Raw genomic sequence first — 23,287 nt, forward strand, 5'->3', positions numbered from 1 at the left:
AAACATTTAATTCTAAGATAGGATTCTTGCCACTCTGCTCTGTGATTAATGGCATCATCCATTAACATAATCAATCTAAAAATGTTAATGATTCAGTGTTGCTGATTAAACCTGAAAACAAATGTCTCTGGTATTTATTTATGAAGGTAAAAATTGTTTGTGTGCTTGTAAGAGATGTGTGCAGAGGTACATATAATGGAGACCGATTTGGGTGCAATTATATCTTAGCTTTATTGAGGCTGTTCCTTTATCAGGCAAAACATACAAAAACAACAAAATAACAAACCCCTATCCCTTTATAAGGGCTAACTTACTTCCCCAGACATTATCTGCAGGACTAGAGGGATATTCCCTTTACCAGTCTATCGCCCCTAAGTCTCAGGAGGTACCTTAAGCAGGTGGCCCCCCATTTCAGTCTCTGGCAGGTTCCTGGGTCCTCTTGTCCAGGAAAAATAGGTCTCTGGGTGTCTGGGTGTCTTGATCTCAGCATACCTTTGTGCTCAAGACCGTGTCTGTGTGCAGGCTTCTCTGCTTTCCTGTGTCAGCCCAATTGTGAACTCAGGAATCCCTCTCTGGGTTCATACAGGAGACTTTTCTAGAGTTCTAATGTTGCCAGGTGGTGTCTAGTTAGTTGCCTGTCTGCAATTAACCAGCTCTCTGCTGGATTTAGAGGCTGTTTCTGTCAAACATGATAAGTCCCTGTTCCAAACCTCCCCTGTTTTTGGGAAGCTTGGGCTTACCACAGCCGAAGCCCATCCTTCCACTCTCACGCAAGATACTGTAGTGTCGACTGTTATTCTAACACAAACCAGTGGCAATCGCCAAAAAGACCCAGGTACATGCTTGGTCTAGTTTAAGGCAAGTTTAAGGCATTTCTGCATTGACTAATGCCCATCAGATTAACAGCGGGGGTCCCTGGCAGTCCCATTCAAACTGAATGGGACTGCCAGGGACCCCTGCTGTGTTAATCCGATGGGTCATTAGTCAATGCAGAAATGCCTTAAACTTGCCTTAAACTAGCCAGGTTACACCCAGCATGTACCCAGCATGTAACCGGGCTAGTTTAAGGCAAGCTTTAGAATACTCGTTGTCTCGTCTGTATCTCTGCGGCTCAAATGAGAGTGGATGGAGTACAAGAACCCTCAGTGCCGCTAGGATTGGAGCTCTTTCTCTAGGTTATTAGTGTCTCCTCCAAAAGCGGCTTGAGATCAGCACTCCTCAGTCGCTTGAGGAGGACTTTTTCCCAACTACAGTCTTTCTACTAACCGCCTGATCATGAGTTTTCCCCTGCGTCGGGCGATTCTTTTTTTGTAGGCAGACTGTTTGGTGGCAGTAACAGAGCATTTCCACAAAAAGTTTTCTCTCGCCATCTTTTCCATAGATTCCAATTTAGCACATAAACAAGGTTATGCTCAGCCAATGTGCCAGAGGGCAGGCTGAGCATTTAAGGCAGAACAGTCCAATGAGCTGGGAGCATACTCAGGAGTATGCCTGGCTATGGTTGGCTGAAGGAGACAGCACAGGTGTATACCTTTAGACAGAGGAGCGAGGAAGCTTCTGCACACGTGCGCAGGTGCCGCGCATGGCGGGTGCACGCTGTACAGCAATGACATCACTGCGTGAGCGAAGCCTGAAGGCGGCACCTGTGGGACCGGCATTTAGTGCCAAGTACAGTTTGCGCACGCCCCTAGAATGAATGCTGGCATTCGATGGTCCGCGAGATGTGCTGCAGGATGCAGAAGAGGCAGGAGACCCGATCGCAGGATTCGGCAGGTAGGAAGCACGCCGGGAGGGCACAAATGACGGATCCTTACAGACCTCCCTCTTTATTTGAAACTTCAGCAGTTTCACTGTATCCACCAGGCTTTTCTTGAAGTTGCGTTAGCTGGCAAAGATATTCAGTGTTCTGCTGCTCCCATTCCTTCTCCTGCCGATCACATTCATCATCATAGAGAGCGGTCTTTTCAGTGCGTACTGAGTTCAGGCACCTCCACCATTCACAGGCTGTTTTGTGGGTGTGACTCTTTTCAGGTTCTCAATAAGAGAGAACTTTATCCTTATCCGTATCCTCATAGGGCCAGAAGGGCCACTCTTCCGTGGGGTCGGTTCATTACAGGAACGGCCCATCTTGTCCTCCATTTTGGCGGTATGAGGTGTATTTTTCCTCCTGACAATGGGAAGTGCTATTGCAGCTGTTTCTCTGTTTTCGCTAGAAACCCAGCTGGTGGGCAGACTTTGGGAGACATGGGAGAGAAATCTGTGTGAAGTCATCTACAGGGGTGGGGGAGTCCAAGAGAGGCAAATTGCACCTGATCAGCTCAGCAACCAACTCCTGTCACAAGCTGGCGCCAGATCGCTAGAACTCTCAGTGCCTCCGCGTCCTCTGCTCCTGCATGGATCAGTTACCAGCATTGATATTCGGCTGACTGGAACACTAGGACGCCCAGGACTCCATGTGCACGCACCCACACGCGATGACGTCACCAACTCTACGTGTTTCGACACGTTCATAATTTGTTGTGATGGTCCTCCCTGCCATTGTGCCATCCCATACCTCCCCCCCACCCACCCACTCCCAGCATCATCTTCCCCCTCTGTGCTGCTGTGGATGTACAGGCCCCCTCCCACATCCCTTATTCTCACCTACCTTATCTCAGTTTTAACACCCTTCCAGTGCCTGAAATTCTTTATTCTTCCTTTTTTTCCCCCCAGTCCCTGTCTAAGTTGTAGAAACCTTTGTATATCAGTATTGCCGGCTTGAAGAAGAGAGGAAAACTCTTGAGTGCTTGTCCTATGACATAAATTGTTAGTCCAAATAAAAAGGTATATATACCTTATATGTATATGTATATGTATATGTATATATATATATATATATATATATATATATATATATATATATATATATATATATTGTGACAGAAACCAGGGGATGGTAATAAATTCCATATACAGGGCTCCCAGGATACTGAACAGTTTCTATCCTGTCTAGGCTGAACAAGGCAGCCTCGTGGTACATGCACTCCATTCCACAGTTTGTCTGCTGCCTGTTTTCTGTCACCTGTCATGCTGATTAGAGATCAGGTATATAAGACCTGTTTCCTGTTTCCTCTCCCCCTCTCCCCAAGAGCCTGGAGGCTGGAAGGCTGCTGAACTACAGAGGGGGAAGCCTCTTCCCCAAACAGGTTCAATCATTCTGTTCATTTGTCTAAGACTGCAAAGGTACTTATTTTGTTGGTGGAAGTGGACAAGCCACTTCCAACTCTGAGTCAGGGATATCTAAGTTTAAGTTATCGCTCTGATGAGCAGCTTTTTGTTTGGCTTTGTTTTCTGTTTGCACTGTGGCAGTCTCAATGCCTGGGACTAAATAAACCAGGCCTAGCCTGTTTAAAGGAACAGTACGTGACGTCTCATCATTTAACGTACCCTAAACGACCGTGTTCTAACAGTCCCGGACAGACGGCGGAGCCCCGGAGTAAGCCGTTTGTCACAATATATATATATATATATACCGTGTTCGACAAACCTATATATTTGCACGCCCCGGGCGAGAGAATTTAACATCGTGGCGAGCTCCTATTGGCCCAAGCAGCACACGTGTGGTACTAGGTGGCGAGTAGATTTTTTGGTGATTTGTCGACCACCTGTGTGAGTGCCGCAACTTTCAAAGGTATCTTTTCTTTAGCCCCTCAATATGGTGTTGTTAGTGTGGGCAGTTCCAATCAGTGGTCCTCCCCTCAGAGTAGGTAGGTGCAGAGACAACTAAATTCAGTAGAATAGATACAATTTATTACATAAATAATATAGATCTACACTTACATAAAGAGCGGCCGCGTCGGCAACAGCAGGGTCCATGTGGGCGTTCGAAACAGGTTGGGTCCCCACTTCCGTGTCCGGATACATGTCTGTGTCATCAGCTTGACGGGTGCCTACGGAGGCCTCTTGCGGTCAAAAGAAGAGCAACGCATTTCGCCTACACTTAGAATTTGTCAGGCTCAATGGTAATCCTGTGATCTTCCTCTTCTATTTCAAAGGGTAGTCTATGATTAGACTAATTAGACTAATTAGAACAGGAAGACTACAGGATTACCATTGAGCCTGACGAAGCCTAAGTGACGGCAAAACGCATCCTTGTCCGGTTTCCATTACCAACATCAGTGTTTTGACTGGGACATTTAACCCCTTGAGCACTAAGTTTTGAACACAGTATTAGATATAATTGATCTTTTTGTGTCGTCAATGTGTTATTCACCACACAATTTGCAGATTTCCTGAAAAGGAGCCATATATCATATTGTTCACCCTGTGCTCCCTTTTTTTCTTTTCTGTTTGCAGGAACTGTATGCAGGCAAAAGCACAACAAATGTCACAGAATCTCCGGGGCCCCTTTAAATTTCAAGGGCCACCTCTCATCCCACTACTTACCCCATATGTAAGAGATGTGGGCAGAGGTACATATAATGGAGACCTATTTGGGTGCAATTATATCTTGGCTTTATTGAGCCTGTTCCTTTATCCAGGCAAAACATACAAAAACAACAAAATAAGAAACCCCTATCCCTTTGTAAGGGCTAACTTACTTCCCCAGACACTATCTGCATGACAGGAGGGATATTCCCATTACCAGGCTGTCACCCCTAAGTCTCAGTAGGTACCTTAAGCAGGTGGCCCTCTATGTCATAGTTACATAGTTACATAGTAGATGAGATTGAAAAATGACGTACGGCCATCAAGTTCAACCTAGGCTAAATTTAGACAACAGATACTTTATCCTATATAAATACTACTTATTGATCCAGAGGAAGGCAAACAAAAAAAACATATATCCAATGATATCTCATAAGGGGAAAATAAATTCCTTCCGGACTCCAAGAATTGGCAATCGGATTAATACCTGGATCAACATCCTTCCCATGTATACTTATTTGGTATATCCCTGTATACCTTTACTTTCTAAAAAGATGTCCAACCTTTTTTTAAAGAAATCTATTGTATCCGCCATCACAGTCTCCATGGGTAATGAATTCCACATTTTAACTGCCCTTACTGTAAAGAACCCTTTCCTTTGTTACTGGTGAAATCTCCTTTCCTCCAACCTTAAGGGATGGCCCTGAGTCTTTTGTACTGCCCGTGGGATGAATAGTTCTTTTGAAAGCTTCTTGAATTGTCCCCGAATATATTTGTATTTAGTTATCATATCCCCTCTTAGACGCCTCTTTTCTAATGTAAATAAATCTAATTTAGCTAGCCTCTCTTCTTAAGTTAGATTGTCTATCCCCTTTATTAATGTGGTGGCTCTTCTCTACGCTCTCTCTAGTTCCATAATGTCTTTTCTAAGGAGTGGTGCCCAAAATTGTACTCCATATTCAAGGTGTGGTCTTACTAATGCTTTGTAAAGGGGCATAATTATGTTTACTTCCCTTCCATCAATTGCCCGTTTAATGCAAGATACGATCTTGTTTGCCTTTGCAACTACTGCATGACTTTGGGCACTATTACTAAGCCTGCTGTCTACAAGGACTCCTAAATCCTTCTCATCAAGGATTCCCCCAATTTATCCCCATTTAATTTGTAAGTCACCTGTTTATTCTTGCATCCCAAATACATAACCTTACATTTATCTGTATTAAACCTCATCTGCCATTTACCTGCCCACGTTTCCAGTCTCTCCAAATCCTTCTGAAGAGACATTACATCCTGCTCTGATTCTACCTTACAAAATGTAGTATCATCAGCAAAGATGGAGACTTTGCTCTCAATGCCAACCTCAAAGAAATTAATAAACAAGTTAAAAATCAGGGGTCCCAGTACCGATCCCTGAAGTACTCCACTCACGACTTTAGCCCAACCTGAAAAAGTTCCATTAATGACAACCCTCTGTTGTCTGTCTTTTAACCAGTTTTCATTCCAGGTCCATATATTATTACCAAGTCCAATTTTCTTTATTTTGTACACCAACTTCTTGTGTGAAACCGTATCAAAAGCCTTTGTAAAATCTAAGTAGACCACATCAACTGCATTGCCTTGGTCTAAATTTCTACTTACCTCCTCAAAGAAACAAATAAGGTTAGTTTGGCATGATCTATCCTTCTTAAATCCATGCTGACTATTACTAATAATTTTGTTTTCCATTAGGTATTCCTGAATATTATCCCGTATTAAACCTTCAAGTAGTTTCCCCACTATTGAAGTCAGGCTTACAGGTCTGTAATTCCCCGGTTGTGATCAAGCTCCCTTTTTAAATATAAGCACCACATTTGCTCTATGCCAATCTTGTATTTTTTTTTGTTATTAAGGTATTTAAAGAACTTCTTAGGGTTGATCTTACTTTCTAGTGCAATCCTTTTTACATTATCCATTTTTGCTAATTTGATTGCCCTTCCTTCTGACTTAAAGAATCTAAACACCTTCCTCTTCTTGTCCATTTCCTTCCCTACCTGTTTATTTAGCCAGATTGTTTTTGACATTTCTTTTATACTTATTTCCCAATGGTATACACTGATAAATGTGCTTTTCTAACAATGTTTTAAAGACTGCCCATTTATCTTCTACATTTTCCCTGCAAAAACATAATCTCAGTGTATTACTTGTAGATTAGACCTCAGTTTATTAAAATCTGCCTTTCTAAAGTTTAAGGTCTTTGTTGAACCCAAGTAATCTGCTTTTTGATCATTTATTTCAAATTAGACCATGTTATGATCACTGTTAACAAATATTCAAGTCCTGGAACATTTGGGTATTACGTTTACATTGTTTGATATTACCAAATCCAGTACTGCCCCTCTCCTGGTTGGTTCCTCAATAATTTGGGTCATATAATTGTCTTTAAGAACCCCCCAAAACCTGTTTCCTTTGGTTGTAATGCTAATCTCATTGCCCCAGTATATGTCTGGATAATTAAAATCCCCCATTATGCAAACATGTCCTAGTTTTGATGCCTTCTCCAATTGCAAAAGTATTTTCGCTTCCTCAATCTCACAGATATTTGGTGGTTTATAGCATATTCCCACAAACATTTTCTTTATACTTTTACCTCCACTGCTAATTTCTATCCACAAGGTCTCTACATTTTCATCATTCCCTTCATAAACATCTTCCCTTATTATAGGCTTTAGATCCGGTTTAACATATAATCATACTCCATCTCCCCTTCTATTTGTTCGATCCTTCCGAAAAAGGGAATAACCCTCTAAATTAACTGTCCAGTCATGAGTTTCATCCCACCATGTTTCAGTAATGCCTATGATATCATACCGCTCCCTTGCAGCTATTAATTCAAGCTCCCCATTTTATCTGTCAGGCTTCTTGCATTAGCAAGCATGCATTTAAGTTTTTTTTAGCCTGTACTATTATCTTACAGTATCTGCGTCAACTTGGTTTAGTCTTTAGAAGTTTTCTAGTATTATCTCTATGTACTGTTGGTGTCTCACTGCTTGTCAAACTCGCACTTTCCCCTATTCTACCTCCATAACCCCTTGTATCCTCTTCTATTCTATTTAGTTTATCTGTTTCATTCCCCTCCCCCTTCCATCCATTTCAGTCTCTGGCAGGTTCCTGGGTCATCTGTGTCAAGGAAATATAGGTCTCTGGGTGTCTGATCTCAGCACACCTTTGTGCTCAAGACAGTGTCTGTGTGCTGGTGTCTCTGCTTTCCTGTGTCAGCCCAATTGTGAACTCATGAAATCTCTTCTGTTTCCATCAGGAGGCTTTTCTTAGAGCTCTAATGTGGCCAGGTGGAGTTTAGTTAATTGCCTGTCTGCAATTAACCGGATCCCTGCTGGATTTAGGGGTAGTTTCTCTCAGTGATAAGTCTCTGTTACAGTGCTGAAAAAAAACATATCTTTATTGACTGATTTTTAGTAGCAAGATTTTTAATGCTGTATACGTAGTCTGATATTTTTTCAATTAATGATGTACAGTACAGGGTTTTTCCTTTTCTGACAGTGTAAAAAAGAAATCAGGACTAATTTTTAAAAGCCCTAGTGACTGTATAATTCAAAAATCTGCCATTCACAATGCATGCTAGATTGTAGTTCTAAACCTAATTGATTCTTAAGTCTGTAGTTGATATGGTGGACAATAAATTAGTCAGAATTAGAAATGAGGAAATGCAAGAGTTACTGTATAAGTAAACCACTATCCATAATGATGCAAGATATACACAAAAATATATAATAATAAAGTAAAGTAGAGATAGCGGGTAATTCTCTTTATTTTATGCTATTGCTGTTGATATTTAGCTATCAGTTTTGAGGTTACTGAATGTGAACATAATTTTATGGCAGCATTGTTACGCTCTTCCCCCTCTTTCTCACTCACCCCCCCTCACTCTTCCTCACTCCACCACACCACCTCACCTCCACCTCTTTTACTCTTCCCCCCCATCTTGCCTTCCCTTTCTCTCTTCTTACACTCTCCTCCACTATCACTCAATGCCCCCCATCTCACTCAATCCCACCTCCTCAATATCCCCCACCCTATATAAGAAAAATGCCTGCTACAGATTGAATGGGCAAGAGTACTATAGTTAGTGAGTAAGCTCATATATAACAGCCACTAACGGTGCTTGGAACCAAATTTTGTGGAAAGAAAAAAGAGAAAAAAGTGTCCCATATAGAACTCAAGTATACAGTACTCCAATATAGTATAAACATATACATTTTATTTAAAGTGTCACATCCATAAACATATAGGCTAAAACAGTCCCTGACACTAAAACCTCTAAATAGTATTAGATGGGAAAACCTAAAGAACTAATAAGTGTTTCCCCTAAGAGTGTATATCCACAAACACATGTTAAGGTTAATGCAGTGTTAGTTACAGTAAGTCATACCTAAAAGTGGCATTACTCCCATCCTGACCAGAATCTGGATAGGATTCATGCCACTTTATTGGAAGTTAATGCAATGTTGTGCTAACATAACGTGACTTTAAGCCAATGCTAATGAGATAAATAACAGGCGTTATTTTTGCATATATTTAGCTTTGTGGGTACGCATTAACCTCCGGTAAAAAAAATGGCTGTTGCTGTGTTAGGTAACATCACATTGCGAGGAGCTTTGAGAGTCTGGCCCTTAGACTCATAAATCAAAGTAATCACAGCTTTGGAGGACACTCCAGCATTGAAGAGGTAAATGTCAATTTGCTTCAGCTTAGTGTTCAAGTATGCCGTATGGAAAACTATATGAATATCCTGCATTTACACATGTCCTATTTATGTCTGCATATAAATCTCAACGTTACTACTGTATGGAAAGACTGGTTAAGAGCAACTAGCCCATTCAGTGCTGGAGAGATCAAGTGAGGTTTGTAGACTCGCAAATAGGCATTAAAAATTATCTACATCAGAAAGATAATGTGTATAATATTCGTAATATTCATTACACGCTATAACAGTTTAAGATGTATTGCACGATAATTATTAATACACTTCATCACTCAATTACTTCAAGTCCATGCATTCCAAAGCCCCTGTAATGGACACATAAGAAACACCCATGTACCTATGCAATGAGTTATGTTTATATACTCACCCCTAACAAGAAGTTCTGCATCATCGGATACACTGTCAGCTGTGGTCTGCACCCTGCAGCCATATCTCCCAGCATGCATCAGAAGAATGTTCCTAATCATTAAATCTGCAGAGGATGCTTGCTAGAAAAAAAAAGGAATTGCCAGTTTAAAATGTTATAGATCTATGAAAGCACAATGGTCTACAGAGCCATATTGCTAAGGCAACAGAGAAGCATTGCAACAGTAATCCACAAAACAGCTAACAAACTTTTGCTCACTGTAACCTGCAATAAACTAGGACCACCAGAGATGGAAGGCATGACAGCTCGTGGCATAATAATCACATCCTATAGTCTCAACAATCACTTTCCAAGCCATGGACACTTCATACATTTGTCATATGCTTTTTGGACCCACATTTTGGGGGCTTTAGGAACATTAGGCAGAATAATTTGAATATAATCTTTGTTAACATCAAGCATCCGAAAATGTAGAAGCTAATTATATAAAGGAAGGTTTACTTGATGCAATAGCAGATGGTAGATTAGATACTTGATAAACACATACAGTGGAGGTTATTCATTGAACTGTGATAATGCAAATCAAGGCACAATAGCATAGAAACAACTATAAACGTCAAAAGGAATTTCCTCGTGTTAGTGCCCTGATCAGCACTATCCCAATTTAATGAAAACACCCAATGTAGGAATGATAGCATGGCATTTGTTTTCACCTTGTTAGGTAGTAAAAGTGACCCATGATATCTACACTGTTTATTTTTTAATTTAACTTTTTATATAAATTATGCTGTAACGGATTTTGTTACTAAATGCAAAAAAATACCTTTGAGAATTCTTTAAATAAAATGACTGCCAGGCTCTTCCTAGTTTCATTCTTCTTGTAATTCAGAAACCCATTGAGAATATTTGTTCATATACAGGCTGGCAAAACTAGCCATTGGAGACTTCCTTCCATCAGTGATTGATGGATAATTCAGGAAGCCATCCATGTCCCTGTTTTAAATTTATTAAAAAAAAAATCTGTGTGTGTTGGGATTGGACTTTTGTACACAATTTCTGAGCATTGCAATGTGTTTTAAATCTATATATTTTTAAACATCAAAATAAGTAAGCTTAATTAGGTACTGTGCTAAATGTTAATCCAACCCGACTGATATATAGGGTGTTTTTCTCTAAATGGCAATAACACCAATCCAGAGATTTTCAGTGGTAATTTAAGTGTCCAATCCTGAATTCAAATCTTTGAATAGGTAGGAATTAAAAGCAATTACAAAAGGCTTCACTTGCTTCTTGAAAGATAGGGCCAGGTTCACTCAAGTCCATTAACATTGTTTCATGTTCATTAAAATGTATAGCTTCTCTGTGATACATTTCCATTATTTTTTTTAACCTAATTTAATAATTATCTATATTTCGGACGTGTTGTAATCTGCTTCTTTGCATACTCCTGGGAGTGCTAATTATCTCCAGATAGTGAAGTTATCTGAAAAAAAAAAAATCACTGACATATCTCCAGAGTAAAGTTATCGAAATAAAATCATTGGGTTTATGAATGCCGAGAGACATTTCCCCAAGCACGGAGGTACACACAGGTATTGGAGAGTTTATTATGCTCTTTGTGATTTCTCCCTTGTCCTTTTAAGTGACAGCGTTGCTGTTGTGGTTCCAATTGTCTGTAAATAAGTGAGTGGGGATCCTCTGAGAAATGTGTGGTGGGTGGGGAGCGGGACGACTTCTTACTGGTATATTTGTCCATAATTCAGGTTAAATTAAGATTAATAAAGGCTATACTGCATGGGTGCTCAACTCCGCTCCTGAAGACCTTTCCCCCCCCCCCCCTCCAACAGGGCTGTTTTTAAGGATATCTGAGCTTCAGCACAGGTGGTGCAATCAGTGGCTCGTCTTACGTACATAAGATATGGTGCCTGGGGATTTGTAAACACGTAATCCATTGTCAAATGGTTCTGCAGTTCTAAAAAAGTAGAAAACCACAGCTTCACCTGGCAATTTTCCAGTGTAAGCGAGATGATGAAAATGTAAGATAAATATCTCAGTTGGTTCCATGATAATCACTCTTTGAAGCTTATTGAATAGCATGTACATACTTATTTTGGCAAAAAAAAAATCCTCATTTGCATATAGATTTGCATTTTCCAAACACTTTCTCACTCCCCTCTTCACAGCGTCTTCTCCCCGTGATATTTTCAATAGAGTTCTTCCCTTTCTTTTTCAGTAATTAAATGCACCTTTAGATTTCATTGAATCTGACCCATAACCCCTATTTAATATGCCTTAAAGCTGCTTGCAAAAAGTGAAGCCTTGTTAATGAAGGGTGCTAAAATCTTCCAGAACACTATGTTGAATTGGGGTCACAGATGGCTAGTTAATTGTTTGCTTTCAGTACAAATGAATGAATGAAATGCTTTCAGTACAAATGCTAAGAAAACAAATATGCAACATAAAATGTCACATACATATAATTTTTCAGCAATCACTTACAGTATGTTTGAGCTAAAAAGAGGGAATGCCGATGAGATTAGACAAGAACATTACAGTGCTTCCTGTGAATGCATGTCTTATGGGTTGAATAACGGGTGACATTAGTACCAATTATTACAAATTTTCTGGGATTTCTGACATGTCTATATAATAATTACCGGAAAAGGCTATTTCAAAAATGATGCCATTTTTGTCACATCCTCTATAATTAGGTATTCAGTCACTGCAGTTTGACTTCGTATAAACACATTCACCTTTTAGTAAGTAAAGACATGTAACTAACAACATTGTTTGTTGTTTACGGATTAAGAATGTTTTTTTACATAAATTAATCTCGTATTTACAAAACCAGAAATGGCACCTCTCTAAGATTCATTATCTATCCTATCTGTCACTTTCACCTGTACATGTTATTTTTTTGTGCTGTGTGATGAAGACCAGATTGAATTCATATTTTGGCACACAGGAGAAATGACTTTATTTGGCCCCCTCCTGGGAGCCCAGCTGGAAATATTTTGAGAAATAACACTGGGTGCAAAAGTCACTTACTTTCCATTAAATCCACATATTTATCAAAGAACATCAATACCTTAGTTCAGAGATTGCTTGGCACCGAATTCTCAAAGCACACTTTCCAAGTAACTCAAGCCTAGTCATTCTTTTTAACCATGGCACTCTCGGGGGACGTGTGCACTGAGTTATATACTGCTCTGAAATGCTGTGTTGTAATGATGTGCAGAATTAGTATAGTTTCTATATACTTTAAATGCAGCCTTTAATCTCTAAACTTGAACTAGGGCAATATCAAAAGGATCCATCAAAGTGTTGTAAAGTGTTTATGTTTCGGTCCCATAAAAATGGCATGTGCAGGTTTGTATGTACTGTACAGTATGTAAACATTTTTAGAATGTGCTGGCACTGTGATTAGTGTTCAGTTTGTCTCGGTTGAGAAGCAGTGCTGCCAAAAAACCCTGCACTATTTCTACAGTTATAGCCAGATTAGTTCTACAATGGGTGACTCCTTGGTACTGTAGTTACAGTAACTAATATTATATTTTTCTAGACACTCAACAGCTGTTGAGCATGTCAATGATGACAACACAATTAAAATGCAGTGGTATTTCGCACATTTGATGTGTGTATACAGTATGTATTCAGCTGAAGTTCTTATTGATGATTGACTGGTCCTAATGACAAAAAAAGAAATATCACACGCTCAGATTGTTTTGTCAATTATTTTTTTAACACTAGCTATTAATACCAGCTCAATATAGCAAGGGTGTAATTATAAAGGAATTCTACTAGTTAACTGTTTAGATTTAGCTTTGCAAATGCTTGCTATGCTTTAATGCAAACAAATTGTTTTTGAGTTAGAATTGATTTCTCCTCAGACACAAAATACTAGTTAAAATAGGCTATTATACCACTTGATTTCTTTCATTATTAAATACTGTATGCCCATGTGATGTTCTATGAATGATTTGTCGTTTTTCAGCGTAATATCAAATTCAACATGGAGTATCAAATATAAAATTAATGATGTGTTAAAAGTGACATTGCTTTGAGAAATATATTTATTTAGAGTGAATGTTTGTTTAAATATGCTGACCATATGAAACCTAAAAAAAATGAAATATTATTTGATCAGTTGAAAAAAAATAAAAAAATACATACTGTAGATTAGAAATGTTAAAATAGTTTCAAGGCAGATGTAAATAAAACAATAGAAAAAATGTAATTTTACAGCTATAAGATCTAAAAGAAGAGTGTTTTGTGTGTGATCACTACCATTGGTGCTGAGTCTGCCTTGCATTACGAGATTGGCCCTTTTCTTCCACACCAAAAATCTATGAATCAGCCACAACACGGTCAAAATTCATTAAATATTTCAAATAATGAAGTTGTGACAATAGGGCCTGTCTATTATTCAGTCTGATAACAATCCAGCACACAAAAGGTTCATTTGAGTTCTAAATTCTAAGTTTGTTCTTTTGGGGTCAAGATACAACGACATACAGTAGCTTTTTTTCTGTGTTTATGTCAAAAAGTGGGATTATCCGTGTGTGACCTGGTCTGGGATTGTGGGGTGTTTAAAACCATAAGACTCACAACCCCTGAAGGCAGTGAAAGTGACAAGGGCATATTGAAGAGACTTCAAGGGGTATTCAATATGTTCTGGACAGAGCAAGAGGGTCCAAGAGAGAATCCCCAGGCCCTGAGCATTACCTACACAGCAGGAGAGAGAGAGATTGAGGATAATCCAGACCCTGACTTTACGGGACTTAAGGACTTTACGGTTGGACTTTGTAACTCTTGAGAATTGTATTCTCCTACTAGGATCTTGACTCATTGAACTTTTGCTTTATTCTATTTCATTGCATTTTGTGTTTTGGTTGTGCTCTATATAGTGGAGTTATAAGGGTCTAAGGAAGAACCTTTTGTCCATTTTGGACTTGAGGGAATGGGCCAGAGGAAGGGGTTCTTACCCTGAAATGTCGCCACACACACACACACACACACACACACATTATGGGCCTGAGCAGTTATCTAAGCTGCAATTAATTTTTGGACCTGAGCTGTTTAAAACTGTCAAGTTGTTTTTTTATTATTATTATCTGTAAAAAAGATTACATGAACTTTAGCACATATTTCTAAGCGCTGTGGTTATATTTAAAGAGGAGTCTGTATGTGAAGTAAGATGCTATGACCGCAAATATTTCATATTCTAATAAGATATGTACTCATTTGAGGAAATGTGATAACCGCAGGGAGCTGTAATTGATAATAGGGAGTTGTAATTGATAATAGGGAGCTGTAATTGATAATAGGGAGCTGTAATTGATAATAGGGAGCTGTAATTGATGATAGGAAGCTGTTATTTTTATATGCAACTAGTCAACATTACTGGTGTAGTAATTGGCATAGTATCAATAGAAGCTCCAAACCCTATTTAAGCATAGGAGTGACAGAGAATACATATAATTAAAATGCTTGCATATAAAAGAAGAGTTACATACTGTACCAACAGTCTTTTCTCTTTCCGTTCTGCTCTAATCTGATCCAGCATGTCACTCCTATGCTTAAATAGGGTTTGGTAGCTTCTATTGATACTATGCCAATTACTACACCAGTAATGTTGACTAGTTGCATATAACAATAACAGCTTCCTATCATCAATTACAACTCCCTATTATCAATTACAGCTCCCTATTATCAATTACAACTCCCTATTATCAATAACAGCTCCCTGCGGTTATCACATTTCCTCAAATGAGTACATATCTTATTAGAATATGAAATATATATATATATTTATTGTATTTAACCATTCCATAGGACATTATATGGGGAGAAAGGTGTAACCCGTCACACACATGCCCACGTCTATGCATCAAACAAACACACACACCATCAATGCATCATATACATACATTTAGACACACTGTTACACACACACTTACACACACTTATTTCCCATTCAAAAGACAATCCATCAGCTTAAAAAAAATATATATATTTTTTTTTTGTTTTAATATATGCAGCATTTAGATATTACCTTTTATTGAAAACTATTTACCTAAGCTGCCGATCGATTGGTTGTACGGTGATCAAGCAGAAAAATCGTGTTTCCCAGGGATCACTAGATGACTGCCTTCCGTTTCACTCATTTCTTCAGTCAGTGTAATTGGGCCGCTACAATGCATTCTTATATTACTAAGGTAACATTATCTATTGTTACAGTTTCAAGCTCAAACTGCTGGGAATATTAGCAACAAATTATCACAACCAGGAAAGTGTTACAAAGATCTTGCCCTGCTGGGGAGGTGGAGTAAAAACTTCTAAAAAATCAAAAGATGCTCAGTATATTAAAACTCATTAAAAATGACATTAAGACATAGTGGAATTTTAAAATAAAAAAGGTAGTAAGTATTACCTAATACAACATGAACTGATTTAAAAAATAAAAAAAAAGAGGTGATGCTGGGCTCTGCAGCGCCATCTTCTGGCCACCATGAATAGTGTGGCACACAGCTTCTCTCCTCTCTGCTGCTGACTGGCCAAATTTGTTCAAATCTGACCGGCCAGGGTGGTTATTTACCCTTGCCCGCCAGTACAGTCTGTCCCTGCCCTGATTAAACCCATGTGAGTCCCTTCCTCTCAGCTGTAGGACTGCAGCTCTATTTAAAGCTCCCTGTGTCTCCTGCTAGTTGCCTCCTCTGCCACTAGGGATGCAATCACCAGAGGCGGCTGGACCGGCAGGAGCTTTGGAGCTACAGTTAACCCCTAAAGAACCTATACTGTAGATACACTGTAGTAGGTAGTGACACTCCTCCCCATGTAAACCTCTCTCCTTCATGTCCCTTCCAACCCACACGTCACTCCCCTGTGTCACTTCTCAATCCCATGCAACTCTCTTCTCCCCCTTATGCCACTCGTTTCCCTCTTCATCACTAATCTCTTCCCTATATTATTCTATTCTCTATTCTTCCCTCCAAATATCTCTGTTCTCCCCCATGTCACTCTCCTCTCCTCCCATGTCACTCTCTTCCCCTCCCCTATCACTCTCTTCCTTTCCCATGTCACTCTCTTCCCCATCCATTTTACTCTATTCCCCTCCCCTATCACTCTCTTCTCCCCATGCCACTCTCTTCCCCTCCCATGTTACTCTCTTCCTCTCCCCTATCACTCTCTTCTCCCTACATGCCTACATCCCTACATACACTGGAGTAGGTAGTAACACTCCTCCCCATGTAAATCTCTCTCCTTCATGTCCCTTCCAACCCACACGTCACTCCCCTGTGTCACTTCTCAATCCCATGCCACTCTCTTCTCCCCCTTATGCCACTCTCGTCTCCCCATTATGCCACTCTCTTTTCCCTCTTACATCACTAATCTCTTCCCTATATTATTCTATTCTCTATTCTTCCCTCCAAATATCTCTGTTCTCCCCCCATGTCACCGTCCTCTCCTCCCATGTCACTCTCTTCCCTTCCCCTATCACTCTCTTCCCCTCCCCTATCACTCTCTTCCTTTCCCATGTCACTCTCTTCCCCATCCATGTTACTCTCTTCCCCTCCCCTATCACTCTCTTCTCCCCATGCCACTCTCTTCCCCTCCCATGTTACTCTCTTCCTCTCCCCTATCCCTCTCTTCTCCCTATATGCCACTCTTCACCCTCCCATGTCACTCACTTCTCTTGTAACTCTCCTATCTTAGTAATTCCCTCTTGTGAGGATTGGACCACGGTCCCGCCCCCGTGACACGTCCCATGACACATTGGGTGACGCCCCTCGCACAAGCACCGCAGTACTCCTGCTGGGACCTAGACTCCGCCTCCGCGCCGCATCACGCAACGGAGGATGTTCTTGTCTCCACTTCACGCCGGCGTCGCTATACCAGGGGCACTCGAGGGGTTAAAGCTATCAGCAACTACTCCTCACCTGCGGTGCACTCTGCCCCTCTTTACCAGTGGACAGAATATGTGTGATGACTCACTGCCTGCAGCCTTCCCATTGGCCCTCTGCCCTTTATATGCTCAGCAAACCCTCTGGCAAATTGGTTGAGCATAAACTTCTGTATATGTTTCTAGTGCTTGCCTTAGGCCTGGCGGCACGTGCACGGCACTTCACTGCGATCTGCGGTCTTTAGGGACCTGTTTTTAGGCATTGGGGTGTGTGGCCAAAACGGGGCGGGTGGGCTGGGCCAAAAAGGGGCGGTGGGCTGGGACAAAAAGGGGGGCGCAGCCATGTTGTACATTTTCTTGTCTGTGTGTGTGTGTGTCCGTGTGTGTGTGTATCCGTTTGTGTGTCTGTGTATCCAGCATTGCGGAAGCATCCACACCCCTGCTGGCTATCTCCCCTCCTCATTGTCTCCCTGCCACAACACGTGAAGCATCGCCGCTTGGGATCATAATCATATTGTAGCCCCTGCTGGCAGATGCATCACAGTGCAAAATTAGCCTGGCAGCGAGGAGAGAAAAAGGGGGGAGGGAGAGAATGGGGGGAAGGGGGGGGAGGGAGAGAATGGAGGGAAGGGGGAGGGAGAGAATGGTGGGAAGGGGGAGGGAGAGAATGGAGGGAAGAGGGGAAGGAGAGAATGGAGGGAAGGGGGAGGATAGAATCAATGGGGGGAGGGAGAAAATGGAGTGAAGGGGGAGGGAGAAAATGGAGGGGGGGATGGAGAAAATGGAGGGAGGGGGCAGGGAGAAAATAGAGGGAGGGGGCAGGGAGAAAATGGATGGAGGGGAAGGGAGAGAATGGAGGGAAGGGGGAGGGAGAGAGTGGAGGGAAGGGGGAGAAGGAGAGAATGGAGGGAAGGGGGGAAAGGAGAGTGGAGGATATGGGTGAACGAGAGAATGGAGGGAAGGGGGGAGGGAGTGAATGGAGTAAAGAGAGAATGGAGGGAAGGGGGGAAGGAGATAATGGAGGAAGGGTGGAAGGAGGATAGGGGGAATGAGAGAATGGGGGAAGGAGAGAATGGAGGGAATGAGGGGGGGTGGAGAATGGAGGGAAGGGGGGAAGAAGAGAATGGAGGGAAGGAGAGAATGGAGGGAAGGGGGGAAGGAGAGAATGGAGGAAAGGGGAGAATGGAGGGAAGGGGGGAGGGAGTGAATGGAGGAAAGGGGGGTGGAGGAAAGGGGGGAAGGAGAGAATGGAGGGAAGGGGAGAAGGAGAGAATGGAGGGAACGGGGGAGGGAGAGAATGGAGAGAAAAAAAGGTCCAGGAGTATGGAAGGTAGAATCGTCGTTACTCATGGTCGTGGTCAAGGGGTCAGAGAAGACAGGAGTTCGGGTACAAGCTGAGGTCAAAAATAAAAGAAGCAAAACAAGGCAAAGGCAGGGCAGCAGGATACTGGAGGCAAGCACAACTACATAAACAGAATTTATGCTCAGTCAGTTTGTTGCAGGGCTGGCTGAGTATTTAAAGGATAGGCAGCCAATGATAGGAGAGCACACAGCTGCAGAGTAACGAAGGAGAACCGCCCATAGACATATTCAGTTCACTGGTAGACAAAGGCGGGGAGGAGTGCAGGTGTGGAATAATTGCTGATGGAGTTAACCCCTTGTGTGCCCATGTTAGCGCGGAGCCTGCGCATAGCTTGTGTGTGGTGCACCTCACCCGTGAAATCACGGGGGCAGAGCCTGAGCGAGATCCATGAGGTGAACCCCAGCCTGGTAGACCACCGCGCGTCACCCGCTTTGTCACGGGACGCGTCATGGGGGCGAGGCCTAAGCACGGGATGTGCGGTGTCCCCCAGCCTGGTAAAGCGGCGGGTGCATCACTCGTCCCATCACGAGGTGCATCACGGTGGCAGGGCCAACAGGCAATCCTCACAATCCAATGCTACCCCTGGAATTCGACGAACATTGCAGCTCCAAAACACACACATAATTTTAAAAACAGAACACCAGTGAAATTGACCATCCTTAGAAAATTATGAATTTTACCCAGAGGAATAAATGCCATGTCAGTGGCAAGTAGAGATAATAATAATAATAATAACTTTATTTTGTTAAGTGCTTTTCTCCCAATGTGATTCAAAGTGGGACTTCACAATTACAATATAATGTGCTGTAGGCAGAATTGTACATAGGTATTTTACAGACACAGTCCCTGCCCAAATCATGTTACAATCTATGCTTTTGGTGACTGAGACACAGGGAGATAAAGTGATTTGCCCAAGGTCTCAAGGAGCTGAAACCAGGATTTGAACCAGGTTCCCCTGCTTCACACTCAGTGTCATTGTTTTCAGAGTCAACACTTTTAATCACTGAATGCTCCTTAAGCCCTGGGCACATTTTTCACCAAGATTCGAGCCCGCCACAGATTTGCCAGTTCCTTTAGTCCTATTATGAAAATACGTCAGACGGATTCAGATTCCAAACCTGAAAACTGAATCCGAATCTGCAAACGAAATTTGCGAGCAGATTTATTATGGGAGGATTATATAAATAGGGGTGCATCCTCAAATTTAAGCCAATGTGGTTTTTTTCATGGATTGGATTTAAATTGAATCCGTCGCCGGAATCTTTAAAATCCGTGAATCCAAAATCCATTGATGGAGTTTGAAAAATCCACGTGGCCTAAAGATGATGACATCCGACCCCGTAATTCATTGTTCGGATTGGACTGAGTATGAAAAGCCAGGAAAATATATAGATCATGTTTAGACAAGTCTACCCATCTCTAGTGGTATGTAGAAGTCATTGCATTGAGCTATATTTTTTTTTTGTCAATTTTCCAAAAAACTACAATGGTGCTTTAATTTTTATTTTCAGTTAATCACCTTTAAAATGCAACCTTCGGGATGTACTATAGCAAAAGCCTCTATCCAACGGAAAGTAGACTAGGTAATTGTAATGCCAAGGTTAGACATCAAGAGAGAAAAAGGAAACTGGATTTATCCAAATGTGATTGTAGCCCCGGTGTCCTCCAGCTCCCTGAGATCCCCTCTGTAGCAAGCCGAGCGGTCGCGGGTCCCGCCGGAGCCAGCGACGGGCCCGCCGGCTACTCGCGAAGGTGAGGGCCAAGGATTCTCAGCCCAGAAGATAGATACATTTCGCGGGCTTAGGAGACGGCAGTTGGAGCTGGGAGCAGGAAGGGGAAGGAAGGGTGTAGGGGGCAAGTGGCTCCTACACCAGGTAAGGTTCCCCATATCCCAGGCAGACCCCAACTCCCCACTAGGTTAGGGACCCTGCCCTTAGGTGCGTGTGGTGTGCAGTCTTGTCAGTGTCACGGCTGTCAGTGCTGTGAGGGCTGACAAGAAGGCATCGTGTGTGTGTGCAGCACGTTTGCTGCAGGTACCAAGTAGGTTGCAGTGCGTTGATGCAGGTGCTGTGAGTATTAGTTAGCAGTCAGGACCGGGAATAGCTAGGGGAACGGATTAGGCCAGTAACTCCCTAGGCCCCAGATAGGTCTTCACTCCCCAGCTTGTGGTGCTACAGGGACAGGCCTTAGGTTAGGGACCCTGTCACAGTAGTACTAGTGATAGATAAGGACACAGCGGACGCTGCGCTCCCCGAGAAGAGACTTGGGCTCAAGTCTGGGCCTAAGAGATAGAGACTATCTCCAGGGTGGGATCGCCCCTGGCGGGCCCCGTGCGAGGCAACATCGGTTCAGACGGGATCACCAAGCGGCAGATCCTTTTTGAAGTTGCTTGCAGGCCCAAGTGCAGGAGCGCTCGGCAGGTATCTTCCTATGTGCACCAACATATCCTAACATATCACAACTACACATAGTGGCAGCGCTGACCACGGATCAAGGGGGTTGGGCTGTGGACACAGTGTGGGGATACATGGTGACTGTGGAGTTACTCCCTAGGGGGAATGTTATAAGTGTGTGTTATTGCCTGCATATATTAGTAAAGTGGTTATTTACATTGCTGTGTATGTGGTTATTGTATATGCGGGTCCTGTGTAGGCAACCTTCTACATCCCTAGAACCCTACACAGGTGGAGGCGCTGAAACCGAGAACGTTCCAGAGGATTCACCCCAGGCTCTCACTGGCGGAGGCTCAGACCTCCTATGAGCCTGACGGGTATAGTGCACCACACCTGGTAACACATAGGTTTCCACCCACACACACGGTATCTGTGATTGGGATAGAGGGAATACCCGTTACATGATTGAGTTGAAGTAGTCTTTTCAATCAATAGCAATTCGCTGTTCCACATTTGAGAAATAACTAAATCCCTGACCTTCATGGCTAGACATAAGACTTGGATCAACAAAATGCAGAACCAAATAAAAAAATGAAAGCGGTTGTTTATTTTATGTTGTATTGTGTTAACTTCGCATTTTACTTCGTGAAATATGTTTATGGATTTATATTGAGCCCTGACTGTGTTGTTTCATTTTTAATGTTCTTTCTCGTCAAAGTGAAAGTTAGAAATGTCTTTAATAGTTCTGGTGACCATTTGTTTCTTGTTATAAGTTGAATAAAGCAGCAGTTTAATACCACATGTTTTATTTCTGAAATGAAAACCAACAAAGTAAAGCTGCAAATTTAGAGATCTACTGTATAATTTAGATTACTTTTGGAAAGTGAGCCTTAATAAACAAAACTCTATATGATGCAAAAGAAAATATCTATAAATGTTGTTCAATTGAGTGACAAATTGAGAAATCAGTGTTGAACATAATTCTAAAAAGAAAATACTGTAGTGAATCACTGTGCAGTTTAACTTTTTACCATTGTAGCCTGGGACTAGATTAAGTATTGTGTGTTTTATCATATCCTAGAGTGTTCGCAATATGAAAGGTCCTAAAAAAAGAGAAGTGAAAAGAAGATCAAATGTGTAATGTGAAGAAGTTTATGAAGAGATAAGTGAAGCTTTCACATGAGTTCACAAACCACTTTTCAGTTGCTGAAAACAAGTAGCATATTTGTCAGACGTTGCAAGTGATTCGCCAAGTTTTATTTTAGTAGCGTACTGTACCTATTGATTTATACCACTTAAAACACATCTCTATACAACCCATGGAGAGATACCTGGGAACACACCTTAGATACATGTGAAATATGCTAATTGAAATTATTTTAATAGAAGTTGAATATTAAAATTAGTATATTTCCCAAGTGTTTCAGGAGTGTACACAAGTATCTCTCCACGTGTAGTATAAAGGATTGTTTGGGGAGTATATACTGTAAGTCAATGGGTACTTTTTTAAATAGAACTCCCCATTAATGGTAGTCAGCATATTAAATGAAATTGAATTGCATGGCAAATCCCTTTTGGCGAACTGTAAGTAGGTTTACTGGTGATGCACTTTAAGTAGGTTTACTGGTGATGCACTTTAACCCGGGCTGTCCTGAACAGTTGTGTAATGCGGCAGGCAGCTCCATGTCAAAATGGAAATTACCCAAAAGGTAACACTGTTTGTGCTTTAGCATGCCATTTCCCAGAATCCCTTGCTGCAGTAGAAGCACTATACGTAGGAGATAATGGTGAAAAGCAGGTTTGCAGACCTGTCTGAGACATGCAAATGTGCTCACAAGTGATATTTTCATTTTCTGTATGCTATACGGTGGAGGGTATGTCACTTTTTTTACGCACCAAAACGTATTTAAGGTGTTGGCACAAAAGCAAATTTATGGTAGAAATGTGCAATTTCTGTTACATATTTAGTCCTTCAAAGTTTGGTAAAATGTTTCAGTAGGAATCAAGTTTGTGAAAAAAAAGTTAAACATTTTGCTACTGCATTTTCCATAGTTTAAGTACTGGCTTGCCTAGAAGTCCTACAAGGCCTAATCCT

At 41.6% G+C, this 23,287-nt stretch overlaps 1 protein-coding gene across 4 annotated transcripts in view; it reads right to left on the reverse strand.

Moving 5' to 3' along the window:
- Positions 1-23,287, reverse strand: part of CNTN5 (contactin 5) — a 1,772,202-nt gene that overhangs the window by 193,192 nt on the left and 1,555,723 nt on the right. For all 4 annotated transcript variants that reach the window (XM_075592453.1, XM_075592451.1, XM_075592452.1 and 1 more), the window contains one exon: positions 9,534-9,654. In XM_075592453.1, coding sequence (XP_075448568.1) covers positions 9,534-9,654 — 121 coding nt within the window. The remainder of the gene's footprint in view (positions 1-9,533; positions 9,655-23,287) is intronic.

The sequence above is a fragment of the Ascaphus truei genome, chromosome 3 (assembly GCF_040206685.1).
Source record: "Ascaphus truei isolate aAscTru1 chromosome 3, aAscTru1.hap1, whole genome shotgun sequence".
Classification (NCBI taxonomy): domain Eukaryota; kingdom Metazoa; phylum Chordata; class Amphibia; order Anura; family Ascaphidae; genus Ascaphus; species Ascaphus truei.